The 20,570-nt window shown below is 48.1% G+C and overlaps 1 protein-coding gene across 13 annotated transcripts in view; it reads left to right on the plus strand.

Annotated features, from left to right (window-relative positions):
- Window positions 1-19,985, plus strand: part of Mtus2 (microtubule associated scaffold protein 2) — a 532,186-nt gene extending 512,201 nt beyond the window's left edge. For all 13 annotated transcript variants that reach the window (XM_045154627.1, XM_045154628.1, XM_045154631.1 and 10 more), the window contains 6 exons: window positions 5,634-5,739; window positions 8,642-8,715; window positions 12,702-12,800; window positions 14,289-14,408; window positions 17,502-17,599; window positions 19,640-19,985. In XM_045154627.1, the coding sequence (XP_045010562.1) occupies window positions 5,634-5,739; window positions 8,642-8,715; window positions 12,702-12,800; window positions 14,289-14,408; window positions 17,502-17,599; window positions 19,640-19,853 (711 nt within the window). In that variant the 3' untranslated portion in view covers window positions 19,854-19,985. The remainder of the gene's footprint in view (window positions 1-5,633; window positions 5,740-8,641; window positions 8,716-12,701; window positions 12,801-14,288; window positions 14,409-17,501; window positions 17,600-19,639) is intronic.
- Window positions 19,986-20,570: the final 585 nt, after the last annotated feature.

Below are 20,570 nucleotides of genomic sequence, written 5' to 3' on the forward strand. Positions count from 1 at the left end.
ATTGCAAGGCCCCAAGTTCTATCCCCAGCACCTAAAAAAACAAATAGCATGATGACAAATGTGTCTCATCAAATTCATCTCTCCCGCTACAGCAGCCTACACATTAGCAGAAGCCACGTTGCCACAGATTCCCTTTCTCAAAGCATAGGCGAAATGGATTTTCACTATAAGCTCAGTTTTTTCCTAAATATGATTTTGTCTTAGTTCAGCTTCCAGCCTTCTTTTTTTTTTTTTTTTTAAGCTGCCTTTGGCAGTTCCCAAAAGCCTGGTATTCAGGGACCAGGCTGTGACCACCCTTGGAAGACCCACTGGGTAATTTGTCTGACTCCAGCATGTCACCAGCCTCAGGGACTCTTGTTCCTGGAGCTGTGGGGTCTCCTGCATGAAGTAAGCAGAGATTCTTTGTGTTTGCATTTACTTTCTCTCCTGTCCAGAATAGCCTTGGAGCCCTCCTTAAAGAAAAATCCTCCTTTCTGGCTGCATGGCAGGAACCGCATCCCCCAGTGAGAGTGAATGCCCAGGGGCTACTCTGTCCGTCGTCTCGCAATACATGTCCCAGCCAGCTCCCAACTCTCAGCCCCCAGCACGAGTGGAAACCACACTGACTCCCATCCAATAGAGAAAGATCCCAGGGTGGGGAGGGAGCTCACTTTCCAACCCAAGAACTCCCCACACCAGAGGACAGAGTGCACAGAACAGGGAGCCTCTGGAGCAGCCTATGGGGTTGAGGCACGCTCACACTAGAAACCCACCGCCTGCTCTGGGTCCAGGAAACTGGCACGGATGGAGTGAAGGAGGGTCTCCTGGGTATCACAGAAGGAAAGACATCGGGAGGGTGCTGGGAAGCCTACCCCCTCTGGCTGGTCTAATGAGATCGCTGGTCCAGGATGGGGGCAAATGGGAGTTTTCTCTGGTTTGGGCTGAATGAGAAAAGGAGACACAATGTAGGACGCATGTTTTTTTCATTCAAAATATGTCTTCTCTGAGTGGATTGCCAAAGCCCTAGATAATTGCACTTCACAAATGGTTAAATGAATTAAACTCTGGCTGGGGAAATGGCTTAGCAGTTAAGGTGTTTGCCTGTGAGGCCTAAGGACCACAGTTCAATTCCCCAGGACCCACGTTAGCCAGATGCACAAGGGGACGCACGCATCTGCGGTTCGTCTGCAGTGACTGGAGGCCCTGGCACACCCATTCTCTCTTTCTGCCTGCCTCTTTCTCTCTCTGTGTCAAATAAATAAATAATACATTTAAAATAGTCTTAAAAATGAATTAAAATCTAAAACTCTTATTTTTTTTCTTATCTGAGAGAGTGGCTTTCTAGCCTCTGGCTCTGCTCTACCCAGCTCTGCAAAAGAGCAGACAGGCTTGGGGCAGAGTCATGCTTTAGGGAAAAGGACTGTTTGATGGGCAGCTTGACAGCCTCCTCCATGGTAGGTTCCATAATTCTGCCTTTGGGGAGGGCAGAATGTGGATCAGCCATAATTGTAAGGGGCTGGTACCCAGGGATCTGGCTCAAAGAAAAGACTGGTTCAGCTAGCAGAAGTTTGCAACAGGCTGACAATGGACAAGCACTTTTTGTCTCTGTTTTTTTTTTAATTAATTAATTTATTTATTTGGGAGACACAGAGAGAGAAGTAGAAAGCGAGAAAGAGAGAGAGAGAGAAAATGAATGGATGTGCCAGGACCTCCAGCCACTACTGCAAACAAACTCCAGACACATGCATCACCTTTTGCATCTAGTTTACTTGGGTCCTGAGGAATCAAACCTGGGTCCTTTGGCTTTGCAGGCAAACACCTTAACCGCTAAGCCATCTCTCCAGACCCTGTCTCTGGTCTTGTGAGCTGCGATGCTTGAGATCATCTTGTCCTTCCTCTGGACAAGCTTGTCTAAATCCATGAAGATGTCTTCAGAAGGTTCTGAGGTCTTCTCAGGCCGGGAATCCTTCCTGGTTGCTTCATAACCATGAACCCATGCTCTAAAAGGGAACCAGATGTCATAGGAAGAGATGTCCTAGACATTGATCAGTGAGACAAGAGAGAGGAGAGGTATGCTTTCAAACCACAAAATTCATGAAACTCAAATCACTAAAGAGCAAGAATTGCTGTGTTCCACTGCTGGCTCATGGGATCTCGCTGGGCTTTTTCCAAACATGCTGACAATTGCAGTTACCTTCACATTGCTGTACAAAAAGAAAAAAAAAAAAAAAAACCAACCACAAGCATATTGTGGGAGGAAAGGGATTATTTTGTCATATAGACTCGAGGGGAAGCTCCGTGACGGCAGGGGAAAACGATGGCATGAGCAGAGGGTAGACATCACCTCCTGGCCACCATTAGGTAGACCACAGCAACAGAGGAGTGAGCCAAACACTTGAGAGAGGAAGGTGGCTGTAACACCCATAAACCCGGCCCCAAGAGTACACCTCTTCCAGGAGGCTCCAGTTCCCAAATTGCCACCAACTGGGTGGCCTAGCATTCAGGACACATGAGTCTATTGGGGACACCAAATCAAGCCACGACACTGACCATTCTCCAATTCTGTATGGACTTTTGGAATTAGGACGTATTTCATTCACAAAAGCACCTCCTGGAGGCAGAGGTAAACAGAACATGCCCCTTCCCTCTTCCTTAATGTGTTGGATAAAGCCAAAGACGTGTTGTTCAGCACACCAGAAAGGCCGACACCAGAGTCACAAACATAATATACCGTTGCCAATTAAGTCATATCCACCTCCAGGGACACACAGACTCTTCTAGAACTTAGTCCTTTCATCTTAATTTGAATCCTATCAAGGACCAATAATTGTTTTTTAATTATACCAAGCTGTGTAAGTGAAAAACTCTAGATAATGTGTGGACAGAGAGTGCCATGGCTTAACTGACATCTGTAGTAGAGCAGAAAGAAAAGATATTGCCTTTTCCTTTTTTTTTTATTATTTATTTATTTATTTATTTGAGAGTGACAGACACAGAGAGAAAGACAGATAGAGGGAGAGAGAGAGAATGGGCGTGCCAGGGCTTCCAGCCTCTGCAAACGAACTCCAGATGCGTGCGCCCCCTTGTGCATCTGGCTAACGTGGGACCTGGGGAACCGAGCCTCGAACCGGGGTCCTTAGGCTTCACAGGCAAGCACTTAACCGCTAAGCCATCTCTCCAGCCCTCCTTTTTGTTGTTTTAAAACCAGTGATTTATTTTTCCATTAAGCTTAAAGCCTTTGGTCAAAGGTTCCATTAAAATCTCATATAAACAGGAATGGGATGATTAAATACTGATGTAATCAGTCTTTCTGCTCAGTTGATCCATAGCTCTGAGCCTCAAGTGAAATACTCCTTAGTCAAGCATGTGCAGTAAGTATAGCTGAGCAATAGAATGCTTGCCTAGTATACACAAAGCTGTTTCCATCCCTGTAGGGAGAGGTGGGTGGGGGTCAGGCGAAGTTTCCCATGAAATGAGATAGCCCAAAATGGGAATCTATCCACTGTGATGGTAGGAATGTGAAACGTCTCCTGCTACTTCATGTGTCGAATGCTTGATCCCACGAGGTGGAGCTATTTTGAGAAGTGGTAGAAACGAGGACTTAGGGTACAGCTAGATCACACTGGGAGGTGAGGTGTGTAACTAGATGACAGAGTGTGGCTTTGAGGTTCCCTTCCCCTTTTCTGCTTCCTGTCCACTATGAAGTGAGGTGCTGCCCCCACCACAAGCTCCCACCACAATGGCATTGTGCCCAAGCACGTGAGGCCAAGCAGCTGTGGACCAAATGAATCTTCTGACACCATCAACCTCTCCTCTCTCAGGTTGTTTTTGTTAGATATTTTTTATTTATTCATTTTGAGATAGAGAGGGAGAGAGAACGGGCATGTTGGGGCCTTCAGCCCCTGCAAACGAACTCTAGACACGTGCGCCATCTTGTGCGCACATGCAACATTGTGCGTTTGTGTCACTGTGTGTCTGGCTTACCTGAGACCTGGAGGCTCGAACATGAGTTCTTAAGCTTTGCAGACAAGCACCTTAACTGCTAAGCCATCTCTCCAGCCCTTTGTTAGATATTTAATCATGTGATGACTGAACAAATTTTTTTTTGTTTATTATTCTGATTTATTTATTTGAGAGTGACAGACAGAGAGAGAAAGAGGCAGAGAGAGAGAGAGAATAGGCGTGCCAGGGCCTCCAGCCACTGCAAACGAACTCCAGACACGTGTGCCCCCTTGTGCATCTGGCTAATGTAGGTCCTGTGTAATTGAGCCTCGAACTGGGGTCCTTAGGCTTCACAGGCAAGTGCTTAACCACTAAGCCATCTCTCCAGCCCCCAAATTTTTAAATAAAAAAAGTGCTTGTTTGGAAAGCCCAATGGACTGGGTTCAAGTCCCCAATACCCACATAAAGCCAGATGCACAAAGTGGCACATGCATCTGGAGTATGTTTGCAGTGGCAAGAGGCCCTGGTGTACCCATTCTGTATCTCCTCTCTTCATCCTTCTCTCTCTCTCTTTCTCTCAATAAATAAATAAAAATATCCCCATGTGTTGATCAGCAGGTTTCATTCTTTATAGAGAGCCCTTCCTTCTGGATCACAGGAAAAAATATGTGGATTGTTCCCAGAGAAATGAAGCTTTCCAGTAGTGGCTGAATGTTAGCAGTAGGAAGCAATATTTCCCTAACCAGGCCATCGTAGAACTTCAGGGCCTGGCCATATTGTCTATTTTTGTGCTTTTTCAATGCCAGATTTTGACACAGTTGTAGGCCACGAAACAAACTGAATAACTTGAAAGTGGTATTCTTTCAGACAAGATAAAATAGGATAAAAAGTTCAGCCAGGCACTAGGGAGGCCAAGGTAGGAGGATCACTGTGAATTCAAGGCCAGCCTGAGACTATGTAATGAATTCTAGGTCAGCCCGGGCTAGAGCAAGGCCCTAGCTCAAGAAACAAACAAACAAACAAAAAGTTCACGGGCTGGAGAGATGGCTTACTGGTTAAGGCACTTGTCTGTGAACCCTAAGAACTCATGTTCAAATCTCCAGGTGCCAGATAGCCAGATGCACAGTGACGCAAAAGCATGCAATGCCGCACATGCACACAAGGAGGCGCACGTATCTGGAGTTTGCAGTAGCTGAAGGCCCTGGCATGCCCACTATCTCCCCCCGCCACAACCTCTTTCTCTCTCGGTTTCTATCACAAAATAAATTCAAGTAAAAGCAGGTCAAGAATATGGGCATTGTTTTGTTAAACTGATTATGGAGGTGTATACGTGTGTGTGTACATATGTATCTGTGTTACAATGTGTAATGGGTGTTTGACAAGGGGTTACTAGCAAAGAATTTAGATAGACATTGAATCATATACCATGTTCGGGAGAGGATGGCAGTCATGCAGAAAGGTTATGCTGGGTAGTTAACTCCAGTAAGTCATACGTTTGCAATTAAACAAGAGTCTAGCCACAATAACAAAAAACAAAACAGCAAAATACTGAGTGGTTGAGCGATAACATCAGAACATGTGAAAACAGGGCTGGGGGAGTGTAGCTCACTGACAGAGGACTCACATAGTGTGTGCAAGGCCCTGGGTTTGGTTCCCAGCAAGGCAGTCACTCTCGGTTCTCTGGATAACCAGTAACGGTGCCTCTCCTTCAGGTGGAAGACATCACCGCCAGCCACGAGGCCGCTCTCCTGGAGATGGAAAATAACCACACAGTTGCCATCACCATCCTGCAGGATGACCATGACCACAAAGTCCAAGGTAGCTGCCAGCCTGGGTGCAATAGGCAGGGGTGGGCTGTGCAAACCCAAACCCTTCAGCTTGGGCTGGAGAGATGGCTTAGCGGTTAAGCGCTTGCCTGTGAAGCCTAAGGACCCCGGTTCAAGGCTCGGTTTCCCAGGTCCCATGTTAGCCAGATGCACAAGGGGGCGCACGCATCTGGAGTTCGTTTGCAGAGGCTGGAAGCCCTGGCGCGCCCATTCTCTCTCTCCCTCTATCTGTCTTTCTCTCTGTGTCTGTCGCTCTCAAATAAATAAATTAATTAATTAAAAAAAAAACCTTCAGCTTCAGAGCAAGGAGCCCTCCTTTCCCCTCTTCTCCTCTTTTCTTCCTGGTGCAAATTTGGGTGGCTTCCTTTGTGAAAAGACCCATGGATGGATGCGGAGATGGCTCAGTGGTTAAGGGTGCTCGCTTGCAAAGCCTGCTATCCCTGGTTCGATTCCCCCAGTACCTATTAAAAGCCTGATGCACAAAGTGGCACATGCACCTGGAGTCCATTTGCAGTGGCTGGAGGCCCATTTTCTCTGTCGGTCTCTCTCTGCTTGCAAAATAAATAAAAATTCTAAAATAAAATAAACTTTACCATCATTTTACTTTTTTCCCCTCCAGTTAGCTGGCTGCTAAATTATATATTAAAAGCAACGAATTTAACAAGGGACTGACACATTTTTAAGATCTGAGAATTATGATCAGTTTTTTTTTTATCATTTTAAAAACAATCCTCTTAAAACAGTAAAACTTACTACACAGTATTTTATACTCATGTTGTTACCTTCCTGGGGCACCAGCCCGACTACCTCCAGGAATCATTAGTGAGTTAAAAAGTCCAAGTTGGAGCCAGAGAGATGGCTCAGCAGTTAAGGTGCTTGCCTGTAAAGCCTAAGGACCCACGTTTGATTTCCCGGTATCCACGTAAGCTAGATGCACAAAGCGGCACATGCATTGGGAGGCCCTGGCATGCTCATTCCTTCTCTCTCTCTCTCTCTCTCTCTTTCTCTCTATCTCTCTGTCTGTCTCAAATAAATAAATAAAACAAAATTTAGGGCTGGAAAGATGGCTTGGCGGTTAAGACACTTGCCTGCAAAGCCAAAGGACCCAGGTTTAATTCCCTAGGATCAGTGTAAACCAGATGCCCAAGGTAGCACATGTGTCTGGAGTTTGTTTGCAGTGGCTGAAGGCCCTGGCATACTCATTCTCTCTCTCTCTTGCTTTCTCTTAAATAAATAAATAAGTTATTTTTTTTTATTTAAAAAGCAGTGATTTATGGCATCTTCAGAAAAGATACTGGCTTTCCTTTTTTCTTGGGGGTTCTGGGGTCACCTGGCTATGTCTGTCACTGCACCACAGGGACCAGACCTCAGGAAAGAGACTGGCCATGTGCATAACAGGGCAAGCTCTAGTGTTGCTTTTGGTTCTGGATTTGCACATAAATAAGCCTGGTAGATTTTTTTTTTTTCTTTCCTGACAACTGAAGTCTTATTTAGACACCACATTATAGGCCTTTGAACTATGTATAATTTCAGGACACTGTGGGAATATCACATGGTGGATTAACATTCATTATCATGGTCAGTATAGTGGCTTGTCTCAGTGACCAGTAAACAGACTCATTTACAGAGGCAGGTGGACCAGAAGGCCACTTTTCTTTTTTTAATCAGTGAAATCATCCAAACTCTTATTTTTTTAAATTCAAGTGTAAATTTCAGTTATGACAACTAAATTTCTTTGCCACCCTTACCACTATTAGTTTTAAATTTTGGGTCAATGGAAACCACAAAGTTTATCTACTTACAGTGCATGTCCTCCACACCAGTCTAAGTGTTGGTCTCCTGACTCTCCTGTTCCGCGCCGGGGATCTGGGTTGATTAATGAGACCTTCCCTCCCTCGAGCTGCAACGTGAAAACGAGTTGCTGGCGCAGCCAGAGTGAGATGGGCTTCACCCGGCGAATTAATAGTTTCCCATCTGCAGGGAAACAGATCCCACTTGCTGAGTACAGGACATTTGCCTTCCACCCAACTTGCAAAATTACTGCTTGGATAGTGATTTTATTTTTCCTCAGAACAGAATCATTCCAAATCCTCAGAGAAGGGCCAGTGCAACCAGTTTCTGCCTTCTGTCTGAGTGGCTTCACATTGGATCTTCGTGCAAGCAAATCCTAGGAATCTGGGTCCTCATGGCGTGGCTCCGTGACCATGGAGATGTGCTGGTCTCCTTCCCCATCCCCATACCCACACCAGATTGCTATGTCTGCTCTGTCCTTGGATAGCTTGCTGAGGGTGGTAGTATCACAGCAGGAAGGAAAGCTCTGGGAGGGAAGGAAAGGGGACATTAATCCCAGGCTGTTCTACCGTTAGGAAAGGTGGAAGGATCCTTTGGTACTGCGCACAAAGGATCTTACTTGGTCAGGTTAGTCAGGGTGGGGAAGTTTGTGCCTGTGTGTGTGTGTGTGTGTGTGTGTGTGTGTGTGTGTGTACGCGTGCATACGTGTATGCACTGTTTGCTTCCCCTCCTCCTTTCTTTCTCTCTTCACAAACCACCGTCTGACCATCACATTCAATTTCAAACCAGAGGAAGAAAACCTTTTTAAACCTTGAATCTGCTGTCGCCAGCAGCCATTTATTTATTAACCTAAAGTCACTACCCTCATCTGACAAAAGTCTTCCTCTGCCAGGCATGGTGGTGCACGCCTCTAATCTCAACACTCTGGAGACAGAGGTAGATGGATCGCCGTGAGTTCGAGGCCACCCTGAGACTACATAGTGAATTCCAGATCAGCTTGGGCTAGAGCAAGACCGTACCTCAAAAAACCAAAAGAAAAAAATAAAAGTCTTACTTTATCTTTTTTAAAAGACTGACTTAACAATTTGATATCTTCTCTTCAGAACTGATATCTACCCATGAACTTGAAAAGAAAGAGTTGGAAGAAAATTTTGAGAAACTGCGGCTGTCATTACAGGTTAGTTTTCCTCCCTTTTCTGCAGCATTACTCCTACTCACAAACATTTATCCAGTACCTACTGTGTGTGGATCCTCAATGCTGAAAAGTCAATCAATTGGTCAATTGTATTTCCATGTGTGATTAGTGAAAACATCCAAAACTGAAATGAGAAACCCACTTATAATCTCACAAAATACTTAGTTATAAATCAAGTGAACAATTGTCATACTCGTCCATTGAAAACTAAGAAACCTATATAAAGAAACAAGAAAAGGGCTTAGTGGTTAAGGCACTTGCCTGCAAAGCCAAAGGACCCAGGTTTGATTACCCAGGACCCACATAAGCCAGATGCACAAAATGGCACATGTGTCTGTAGTTCGTTTGCAGTGGCTAGAGGCTCTGGTGTACCCATTCACTCTCTTTCTCTCTCAAATAAATAATTAAAAAAAAAAAACTGAATCCTGGAATCTTGCCTCTTTAATAATGGCTTACTTTCCTCTGTCAGTATGCATCATACAATACCTTTCCCGCCTGGGAAGAATTCAGAGTCACGGTGAGAAATGTACTGTTCAGATAATATATTACAGCCTGGGGTGCAGTTTGGAGTTTGTTCCCTCACTGAGTCTTGACTCTACCACAATACTCACGCCATTCTGCCTATTTGAGCTTTAACTCTCCACCCAGAAGAATCTGGAGAGATGTCTCAGTGGGCAAAGTCACTTGCTTGCAAAGCTTGACAGCCCTGGTTCAATTCCCCAGTGCCCATATATAAAGCTCGATGCACAAAGTGGTGCATGCATCTGGAATTTATTTGCAATAGCAAAAAGCCTGGCACACCCATTTATATATATATTTCTCTCTCTCTCTCTCTCTCTCTCTCTCTCTCTCTCTCTCTCTCTCCTTGAAAATAAAATATTAAAAACAAAGAATCTGGGCTGGAGAGATGACTTAGTGGCTAAGGCGCTTGCCTGCAAAGCCAAAGGACCCAGGTTTGAGTCCCTAGGATCCATGTAAGCCCGATGCACAAGGTAGCACATGATTTGGAGTTTTGTTTGCAGTGGCTGGAGGCCCTGGCATGACCATTCTCTATGTCTATCTGTCTGTCTCTCTCTCTCTCTCTGCCAATCTCTTTCTCACTCTCTCCAATAAATAAATAATAAAAATAATTTTAAAAAATTATCTGCTTGGGGCTGGAGAGATGACTTAGTGGTTAAGCGCTTGCCTGTGAAGCCCAAGGACCCCAGTTCAAAGCTCGATTCCCCAGGACCCACGTTAGCCAGATGCACAAGGGGGCACATGTGTCTGGAGTTCGTTTGCAGTGGCCCGAAGCCCTGGTGCACCCATTCTCTCTCTCTCTCTGTGTCTCTTTCTCTGTCTGTTGCTCTCAAATAAATAAAAATGAATAAAATCTTTTTAAAAAGATCATCTGTTTGAGCTGGAGATTACTTGGTGAGGAGGGTGAAGTTGCTCAGGCCAATTTCCTTAGGCTACTGGCAGCTGGAAAAACAGCGAGCTTAGTGGTTAGAGGTTGGTTGAGCTTGGTGTCTAAATATCTGCCGTCCCCAGTCCTCTGGCTTTGAGGTTTTGTACAGTGACACAACCTCGAGGAAACAGGGTGATCACAGTCCCCTTCTCAAGGTGTGAGATTAAGGGAAGTCAGGTACGACGGCCACATAGCACCAGCTTTTGCTGAGGGCTGATAAGTGCTTGACTGTTTCTAATACGCTGCTGGCCACAGGCCTTGCTATGTTTATGCTTCTCGTGTCATCTGTTGACTTCCGAGTGGCTCGTGCTGGGTCAGGCCACCAGCTGGGTCTTTGTCCCCTCAGCCTGACATAAAGTAACCCTGACCATGTTGACGATCACTCCATCTGGTCTGACTGCAGCAGGATCATTCTGCCCCTGCGAGTCTGTGCGGAGCCATGGTGAGCTGGCCGAGAAATCATGGTTCTGTTCATTTGTTCTAGCCTGGGTGATAACTGCCTAACATTTCGTCGTCATTTTGCTTTTTAATGGTGGAGAAGAAGCTAAAAAGAAATGCGTTAATTGTACAGCCCCCGCGAGGCTCGGTGTGGGAGTCTTGTAGCGCCACAGACACTTTGATAGTCCATTCTGGAAGGTGAATGCAGCGGTGCACTGGGCCTGGGCTAGGCCGGGTGGTTTTCGTGCATCAGTTCGCGGGCGCACAGGCTCCCACTGATGATTATATGGCCCTGGTGCAGGCCGGCATTTGCATTTGATGGCACCACACAGGGACTTTTATTTCTTAAACATGAAATGGAAAAAAACTGGAAGAAAAAAGAAAATCTAAAGGGGCTTTGCAGAGCAAAGCCAACGGTGAGCGGAGACAGCAGCATGGCCAGCCCCGTACCATGACGGCGACAGCGCGCAGTTCCAGGATTTAGGAGGAGCCTGCTCCCAGGGATCACTGGGGTGAGGCCATGACTCTGGCTGGGAAAGTTCCTGGGAGCCCCTCGTCCCTATGTTTTAACATGACAGAAGTGGAACCTTTGGCGCAAGACTGTAGAGTCCTCGGTGTGAATGAGCCACACAAAAGGAATGTGGCTCTCCTCCCTCAGCACTGAGGGTTCAAAGCCGGCATCCCCGAATGGGACGATGAGAGCCGTGGCGGACGTAGGAGGAGGACCCGTAGGAGGAGGACCGTCTCTGAAGCGGCATTTGTCCCGGGAGCTGAGGACGGACTCTGTGCCTCAGGCATACCTTCATGCCCTCCACATACTCACAGAGCTGCCCCACTCACGACTGGTACTGGGGTGTCGCTCTAGTGGGGAGAGAGTCTAAATGGAGGGCAAGACTAGGTGGCTTCTGTCTTGCATGTGGCAGGGATGTGGCACCCAGGCCCGGGGTCAGAAAGGTCTGGTAGAGAAAGGGAAATGGACTGTGAGACAGCAGAACAGACCGGCGTTGGCACTGTATTGATGAGCGCCCGCTTCACTCTGAAGGCGGTGGGGGTTGGCTGGTGAGGTGATGGGTACAGGTTTGCATGTTAGAAAGAGGAGCTTGACTGAGACCTGCAGCCAAAAGAGTGTGTGGGGTGCTGGGTCAGGACAGCGCCCATGGGTGGGCCTGATCTGGTCAGAGGATACAGGGATGAGTGGCCCACAGATGCCAGGGGCATGAAGAAGGCAGGTTTGGCAGACCAGACAGTGGCTGGATCAAGTGGGTTTTTGGTGGACATGGTAGAAGGCTTCTCAGGGGCACTGAGGCTTTGCAAGTGGGAATAATGCTTCTTAGTGGTAGATGGAGTGTGACACTTCTAAAAGCAAGGCTAGCCGGGCGTGGTGGCGCACACCTTTATTCACAGCACTAGGGAGGCAGAGGTAGGAGGATCACCGTGAGTCCGAGGCCACCCTGAGACTCCACAGTGAATTCCAGGTCAGCCTGGGCTAAAGCGAAACCTTACCTCAAACAAACAAACGAACAAATAAAAGCAGGACTACATACCCCCGAGCCAGACCCGCTGTCTGTTTTCTGTATCATTGTTAGACATCAAATGGCCCAGTGTGCCAATGTAAGAACCCATCTGTGCCCATGGTTTTTATGCCTCTTTTAGACAAGACACTGAGGGCTGGAGAGATGGCTTAGCGGTTAAGCGCTCGCCTGTGAAGCCTAAGGACCCCGGTTCAAGGCTCGGTTCCCCAGGTCCCACGTTAGCCAGATGCACAAGGGGGCGCACGCGTCTGGAGTTCGTTTGCAGTGGCTGGAAGCCCTGGCGGGCCCATTCTCTCTCTCTCTCTCTCTCTCTCTCTCTCTCTCTCTCTCTCTCTGCCTCTTTCTCTGTCTGTCACTCTCTCAAATAAATAAAAATAAAAAAGACACTGAGAAAGGGCAGCCAGGGGTGTTCGATGGGATCTCCCTCCATCATGTAAGTGGGGGGCTCCCCTGAGCCCCCTTGGACAGCCAGCACTCTCAACCCCAGCTGCTGATACCACAACGTCCATCTATAGGGGCCCATGCTGAACATCTGCTATCATCACTTGCAGGATCAAGTGGACACATTGACCTTCCAGAGCCAGTCTCTGCGGGACCGAGCCCGGCGCTTCGAGGAGGCGCTGAGGAAAAACACGGAGGAGCAGCTGGAGGTAGTCACTGGTGTCCAGGTCCCTGGTGCCGGGCCACACGCACCGGGCCTGGCTTCCTCGGGAGTCTTGGAGGCCTCCCGCTGACCTGTTGTGAAGTGACAGCTGGCCAACCCGCCCGGGATATTAAAGCAATGCAGAACCTCTCCCGGAGACAGACCAGCTATTCTTGCCGAATCCCTTAGAACTCCCCAGACAGGGTTCTGGGTGCCCATGACACACATTCTGCAAACTACATTCCATGGCTGTACTCCACGCCCGTAGCTGTGCTTGAGGCTGTTACAGGGCGTTAGGGCTTCAGGAAAGTCCTTCCATGTGGAGAGCAGAAAGGGGTGGAGCCCATGTGGGAGTAAGGGTCAGGGGGTTCTGCCCTGTCTTAGCCCTGGCTGTGGTTAGTGAGTGCTCAGGCAGCCCGGAGAGCTTGTCCCCTCGCATGCATGAATCTGTACCCTTCTTGGAGTGGGTTTCATCTTCTGGCTTAGGTGAGCCAAGGAGACAGCTAGTTGGCCTAGGCTAGAAGCTGGATCAGGAAGTGTCCCTCTGTCTACTTTAAGATATTTGCATATTTAAAAAATTTTGTATTTATTTATTTGAGAGAGAGAGAAAATGAGCACGCCAGGGCCTCTGGCCACTACAAACGAACTCCAGATGTGTGCGCCCCCTTGTGCATTTGGCTGATGTGGGACCTGGGGAATTGAACCGGGCTCCTTTGGCTTTGCAGGCAAACACCTTAACCGCTAAGCCATCTTCTCCAGCCCCACTTTAAGATATTTTGAGACGTCATTCTGATAACTTGCTCAGGCTGGCCTTGAACTTTCAGTCCTCCTGCCTTGGCCTCCTGTGTAGCTAGAATTACAGGCCGGTACAGCCACGCCCTGCTAAAACTTTATGTATTTACTTTTTTGCTGTTGCTTATTTAAAATTCAAATGTGACTGATGTTCTGCCTTTTTGATGGTTACACCCACCAACCCCACTCTAACATTCCTTTTTCTTAAATGATTTTTAGGCTTTTTTTTTTTTTTTTTTTTTTTTTGCCTTTCAAGGTAGGGTCTCATTCTAGCTCAGGCTGACCTGAAATTCACTCTGTATTCTCAGGGTGGCCCCAAACTCTTTGCAATCCTCTTACCTCTGCCTCCTGAGTGCTGGGCTTAAAGGCGTGTGCCACCATGCCCGGCTTCACTTTTCAGTTTTTAAAGCAATGTTGTTCTTTTCCTACATACGGGGGTTTGGGGGATATGTATGGGGCTTCCCCAGGGATCCAGGAATGCAGAGCCAGTGTTAGGTTGGCTCTTCTGACCAAGGAGGTGCTGTTATTTCCATTTTGTTTTACTGCTCCCTCTCCCACAACCAGAGATGGAGGTTGAAGGAGGGCCCTTGCAGTCTGGTCTCTCGCTGGGGAGCTGCGGCCGAGCCGAGCTGACCTGGGTCACTGGCATAGGAGCCCACGGGGTTTTCCCTGGCAAACACCGCGTTGCTCTCTGCCCTTGTAGATTGCGCTGGCCCCGTATCAGCACCTGGAAGAAGACATGAAGAGCCTGCAGCAGGTGTTGGAGATGAAGAACCAGCAAATCCACCAGCAGGAAAAGAGGATCATCGAGCTCGAAAAGCTGGTGCGTTGGTCACTCGCTCGAGGGAGTGACCACTGTGACTGTCCTGTCAGTGATCCGTGAGGCACGCCCCTCCCGCCCTTCCTGATGCTGCCAGGTGTACAGAAATGATGCCTTCTCTTTATTTTTTATTTTTATTTTTAATTTGAGAGCGACAGACACAGAGAGAAAGACAGGTAGAGGGAGAGAGAGAGAATGGGCGCGCCAGGACTTCCAGCCTCTGCAAACGAACTCCAGACGCGTGCGCCCCCTTGTGCATCTGGTTAACGTGGGACCTGAGGAACCGAGCCTCGAACCAGGGTCCTTAGGCTTCATAGGCAAGCGCTTAACCGCTAAGCCATCTCTCCAGCCCGCAGAAATGATGCCTTCTCTTAAGGAATCTTTTTTTTTTTAAAAAAAAAAAAAAAAGAGGTTGGGGAAAGAGAGAGAAAATAGGGGTGCAACAGGGCCTCCAGCCACTGCAGACAAACTCCAGACACTTGCGTCACCTTGTGCATCAGGCTTACGCGGGCCCTGGGGAATTGAAGCTGACTGGGTCCTTTGCAAGTGCCTTAACCGCTGCACCATCTCTCCCGCACGTGAGAAGGGGTCTTGGTGGCCTCTTTTATTTTGTCGCTTTGAGGGCCTCTGCTTCGCTTCACTCCAGCTTCCTGCAGCAGTGCCATGTCCTTCATTGCTCCGCAGGAGGAGAAGAGCACCGAGGCCAGGGAGTGCCCATCACTACTGTGTCCAGGCTCTGAGCCAAGCCCTTGTCCTTTAACTCCCACACTCACAGGGCACATGGCTCTGCCACATGGCTCTTGGCAGCGGCAAGATACAGGCCTGAGGAAAGTACAATGTCCCACTCAGCCAGTGCGTGGCTGAGCCCTGGGAGCCCACCACTGAGCCATGTGGGACCCTGCCTGAGTGCTCGAATCATCCACACAACAGAAGGAACTAAGGGGTGTCTCTGGGATCCCTGAGAGAAGGTCACTAATCCCAGTCATGGGGATTCCACTGTCATGACCTACTTGTCTCCCAAGGACCCCAACTTCTGGCACTGCCTTGGGGGTTAGATTTCAACATAACCTGTTTTGGCGAGACAAGGACATTCAGTTCATAACAAAGACCTTGTTCTTACTGACACTGTACCTCAGCTGTCCAGCTGGGCTCCTGGGAACTAGCCCCAGGGGGACAGAGCACAGCACCTCACCCCTTCTGAGAGGGTCAAGGCCCAGCTAAAGGCTTGTGTCCCTGAAAGGGTGTCCACTGAAAGGGCTGGACACTTGCTTCTGCAAGAGCCAATCTTCAGGAGGAAACTGATCCAAGGACCTTTATCAGATGTATGTATGTGTGTATATATACACACATACATATACATATACATATACATATACATATACATATACATATACATATACATATACATATACACATACACATATACATATATATGATTTTTCACTTTGCTATTATTTCCATACATGTGTGTTATAGGAAATTATAAGATAATAAGAAAATTATAATGTTACCACTGCATAACACTTCCCAGAGCTATTGTGGGTGTGGGGGTGTGTATGTATGTGTGGTAGATGTGTGGATGTGTGTGGGGGTGTGTGGGGGGGTATGCACGTGAGGTAGGATCTCACCGTCTTCAAGGCTGACCTCGAATTTAAGTAAGTAACTCAGAATGGCTTTGAACTCATGGCAATCCTTCTATCCCAGCCTCCAGAGTGTTGGGATTAAAGGTGTGCACCACCACACCCAGCCTTAGAGCTGCTTCTTAATATGTGTGTCTCTTGCACAAACACACATCACGTTTTGCCACTGTTCAAGGGTTCTATAACCTACTTTCAGAGAACAAGTCTTTTTGTTATTTTTTCTTTCTTTTTGAGGCAGAGTCACTAGCCCAGGTCGATCCTGAATTTATTGTTGTTATTATTATTTATTTTGAGGTAGGGTCTCACTGTAACCCAGGCTGACCTGGAATTCACTATGTAGTCTCTGGGTGGTTTCAAACTCACGGCGATCCTCCTACCTCTGCCTCCCGAGTGCTGGGATTGAAGGCGTGCGCCACCACGCCCAGCCACATTAGTCTTTTTTTTTTTAATTTTTTTTTGTTTATTTATTTATTTGACAGCAACAGAGAGAGAGAGAGAGAGAGAGAGAGAATGGGCGCGCCAGGGCTTCCAGCCACTGCAAACGAACTCCAGACGCATGCGCCCCCTTGTGCATCTGGCTAACGTGGGTCCTGGGGAATGGAGCCTCGAACCAGGGTCCTTAGGCTTCACAGGCATGTGCTTAACCACTAAGCCATCTCTCCAGCCCCACATTAGTCTTTTTAAGCTAAACTTTTGCTGCTCTATTTTGCAAACCAGACTTGAGTACCAAATGTCTAGGCTTCTCTGTTTTGCTTCTGGTTCAAAAGGAAAAGGTATGTCTAACACTATTTGTCTCTCCACCCCTCTGTCAGTTCAGAAGAGTGTGGATAAGAGGGCGTGTGCATGCCTGGCCAGGATGCTGTGCAGTTGACGCTTTGGTGAAACCAGGCCCTGGTGATGTCCACAAATTGTCTCTTTCAGAAGCAGTGGTGTCGAACACCTGTGCTTAAAAAAAACAAAAAACTTACACAAACTCCAGTGCACACACATGCAACATATGCAAAATGCAAGTATGTTTAAGATGCATGTCAGAGTGAGTTTTTTTTCACTACATATGAGACACACTGGCACTTTCTGTTCTGTTTTATTTTATCTAAAAACCGAATGCTGACCATGCCCCCGCTAACCTGTTTTTACAATGCACAAGTGCATTGGGAACCACAGATTACAAAATGCTGTTCTTTTTTATTGTTTGTTTGTTTCTTTGTTTTTCAAGACAGGGTCTCACTGTAGCCCAGGCTGACCTGGAATTCACTCTGTAGTCTCAGGGTGGCCTCGAACTCATGGCAATCCTCCTACCTCTGCCTCCCGAGTGCTGGGATTAAAGGCGTGAGCCACCACGCCCAGATTGTAAAATGTTGTTCTTGATAATCCTTCAAAGGGCAGATGAGGACAGTGGTTTTCTGCCTGCCCTGTGGCCTTGCTGAGAATCTCTTCTTTCCCGTCCCCTTCACAGGCAGAAAAGAACATTATCCTGGAAGAAAAGATTCAGGTTCTCCAGCAGCAGAATGAAGACCTCAAAGCAAGGATTGACCAGAACACAGTTGTCACCAGGTAGGTAGGCCTGGATTCTAATTATGTGTCACTCTCAGAGTGGCTTTTTCCTCGAGCTTCTGTGTACCCCAATGTTCATTCTGCCTCCCCCACCCACCCACACACACACCACCCTGAACTGTGAGGCTTCCTGGCATGGTCTCTTCTCCGTGACCAGAAACACACTGTTGCAAGCATTTAGTGTACACGCTGGCCATGTGTCCAGGCCCCACAGCCTGGGAGAGGTCAGTGCGGTCCATAACGGCTGCAGTAGGGCCTCCACTGCAGGTCCAGAAATTTCTTCCTGGAGAGGATCAGCAGTGGGGTGTTCCAGAACCACGAGAGTCACTTCTGGGTGACACCCCCAGGCTTCCAGAAACCTACTCTTCTCATCTTGGTTCAGCCTGTCCCTGCCATACCTGCTACTGGGAGTTCTGCTTCCAAGGCAGGGTGTGGAGGCCCCTTCCCCGCTGTGGCCCAGAGGGGGAGACGGCAAGGTTTTTGGCTTTCCCAGTGGTGAGACCCAGGCCTGAGCTTCTCCCCACTCTACTGGACCAGACTCCTCAGTGCAGCCGTGGTGCGTCTGTCAACTGTGCGCATGCACACAGGTCCACAGGCACACACTGACTTGCTCACACTCATCCTTGCGTGTAGTTAAACGTGCAAGCCGATACCCTCGCTCAGACTGCATTTGCTCACTCTCGCCAGCACTCACCCTGGCAGTTTCTTGTACTCCTTCATGCATGCACGACACCAAGTCATTGCCTCTGCCACCGGGTCCCACCCCAGAGTCGACCAGGAGGAGTAGTTCTGGAGCCACATCATCCTGGCCCCATGGGCCCCCAGGCCTGGGAGCTAGGTGCGCTGTTAATGCTTCTCTATAGATGAAACCTGAGAGTGGAGAATGTGGTTGAGGGACTCCAAACCCCAGGAACCCGCAAGGGGCCCTCTTGAGAGAGCAGGCACAAGCTTTGGCCTTTTTCTGGACCTCAGCCTATGCGGCTATCAAATGCGTTCATATTTATTCGTGTTAATTCCTCAAAGATGCTTTCATTTTCTAAAAATATGCAACAAAATGGGCTGGAGAGATGGCTTAGTGGTTAAGCGCTTGTCTGTGAAACCTAAGGACCCCGGTTCGAGGCTCAATTCCCCAGGACCCACGTTAGCCAGATGCACAAGGGGGCACACGTGTCTGGAGTTCCTTTTGCAGTGGCTGGAAGCCCTGGCGCGCCCATTCTCTCTCTCTCTATCTGCCTCTTTCTCTCTCTCTCTCTCTCTCTCTCTGTCACTCTGAAATAAATAAATAGAAATGACCAAAAAATATTCAAATAAATAAATAAATAAAATATATTTTTAAAAATACGCAACAAAGCCAGCAACTTAACCTTTGAGACAGAAAGCAGATATTGTTGGATCGTTGTTGTTGTTGTTGTTTTGTTTTGGTTTTGGCTTTTCCAGGTAGGGTCTCACTCTAGCCCAGGCTGACCTGGAATTCACTATGTAGTCTCAGGCTGGCCTCGAACTCACGGCAATCCTCCTACCTCTGCCTCTGGAGTTCTGGGAATAAAGGCGTGTGCCACGACGCGCTATCAGATTGTTTATCCAGCCTTGATCAGTCAAATATCTACTGTGTGACGGGTGCCATGTTGAGTGTCAGGAGACAACACACAGAGCCACGGCCCTATCCCGCAGGGCTTGTGGTCCAGCAGGTAGATTAGAGGCACACGGTAGCCTTTACAGCAGAGCTAATGACCGATGTCGCATAGGCATGCTCGTGGAGCAGGTGGTGGTGGGAAAGCTGTGGCCATCAGCACCCCGTGCCATGGTCAGTGGTCCTGCGGGCCCCTAGCAGTACACCCACGACTACTTCTACCTTTCCACTCCGGCCTCTGGCCTTTGCTGGGTGTAAAGGAGAACTGGCCCCTCCCTGAGCCCAGCAGAGGCAGGCCTGTGAGCTGATTCCGTGTCACCCTCCCCCGGTAGCCATCAGCCTGCTCTCAAGTTCAGTGTCACGAGCCAGCGAGCCTGCCACCTGACTGCTGGTGATTCTCTCCCATGCAGGCAACTGTCAGAGGAAAATGCCAATCTCCAGGAATATGTGGAGAAAGAGACGCAGGAAAAGAAGAGGTTGAGCCGAACCAACGAAGAGTTGCTGTGGAAGCTCCAAACTGGGGACCCAACCAGCCCGATTAAACTCTCCCCCACGTCCCCGGTTTACAGAGGCTCTTCCTCCGGGCCCTCCTCTCCAGCCAGAGTCAGCACCACTCCCAGATGACGGCACCTTACCACCTGTCCTCCTGAGGGAATGCTGGTCAGGCGCCAGGGGCCACCCTGCGCGCGTGCTCAGTAACTGCATCGTGCACCCTAGGCAGCGTTCTCTTCTGACCCCTCCCCCGCCGCCCCCTCCCCCCGCCCCGTGTAAGACTGTCCCGGTCTTGGCGCTTAGGAAGGTGTAAACAGTAGCGTCTGATGTGCAAAAGCATTTTACCATAGAGCCAAAAGAAAGACAGCTCCAGTTGTTCCTGAGCGATGAACTTAACACTGCAGAATTACAGGTCAGTTACCAAGGAGCTCAGTTTTGAATATCCGTGGAATAATCCCCGCGTGCTGCACCTGAATGTGTGTATATTCAGTGAAGATGTCTAGACACATGTGGCGGATTCTGAATTGCATTTTTTATAACCCGATGTGCTGACATATTTTAGTGGAGGTCAGCGGTTTTTCTAACTTGTGCCTAAGAATCATTGGGAAACGAAAACGCATTTCTACCTAGTTTCCCAGGAATATTTCTACCCAAAACAGAAAAAGAAAAAAAAAAAAAACTAAAAACAAACAAACAAAAAAAGATAGAAGCGCCTTTCAATGCCACTGAGTGGTACTATGCTTAACACAAACACCAGCGATCTGTAAACGGTAACTTGCCTGTGGAGCTGTTAGCGTCTTAGACGACATGACCAGTGGTTACTGTTACTCCATTTACAAGTTTTAATGG

The sequence above is a fragment of the Jaculus jaculus genome, chromosome 7, assembly GCF_020740685.1.
Source record: "Jaculus jaculus isolate mJacJac1 chromosome 7, mJacJac1.mat.Y.cur, whole genome shotgun sequence".
In the NCBI taxonomy this organism is placed as follows: Eukaryota; Metazoa; Chordata; class Mammalia; order Rodentia; family Dipodidae; genus Jaculus; species Jaculus jaculus.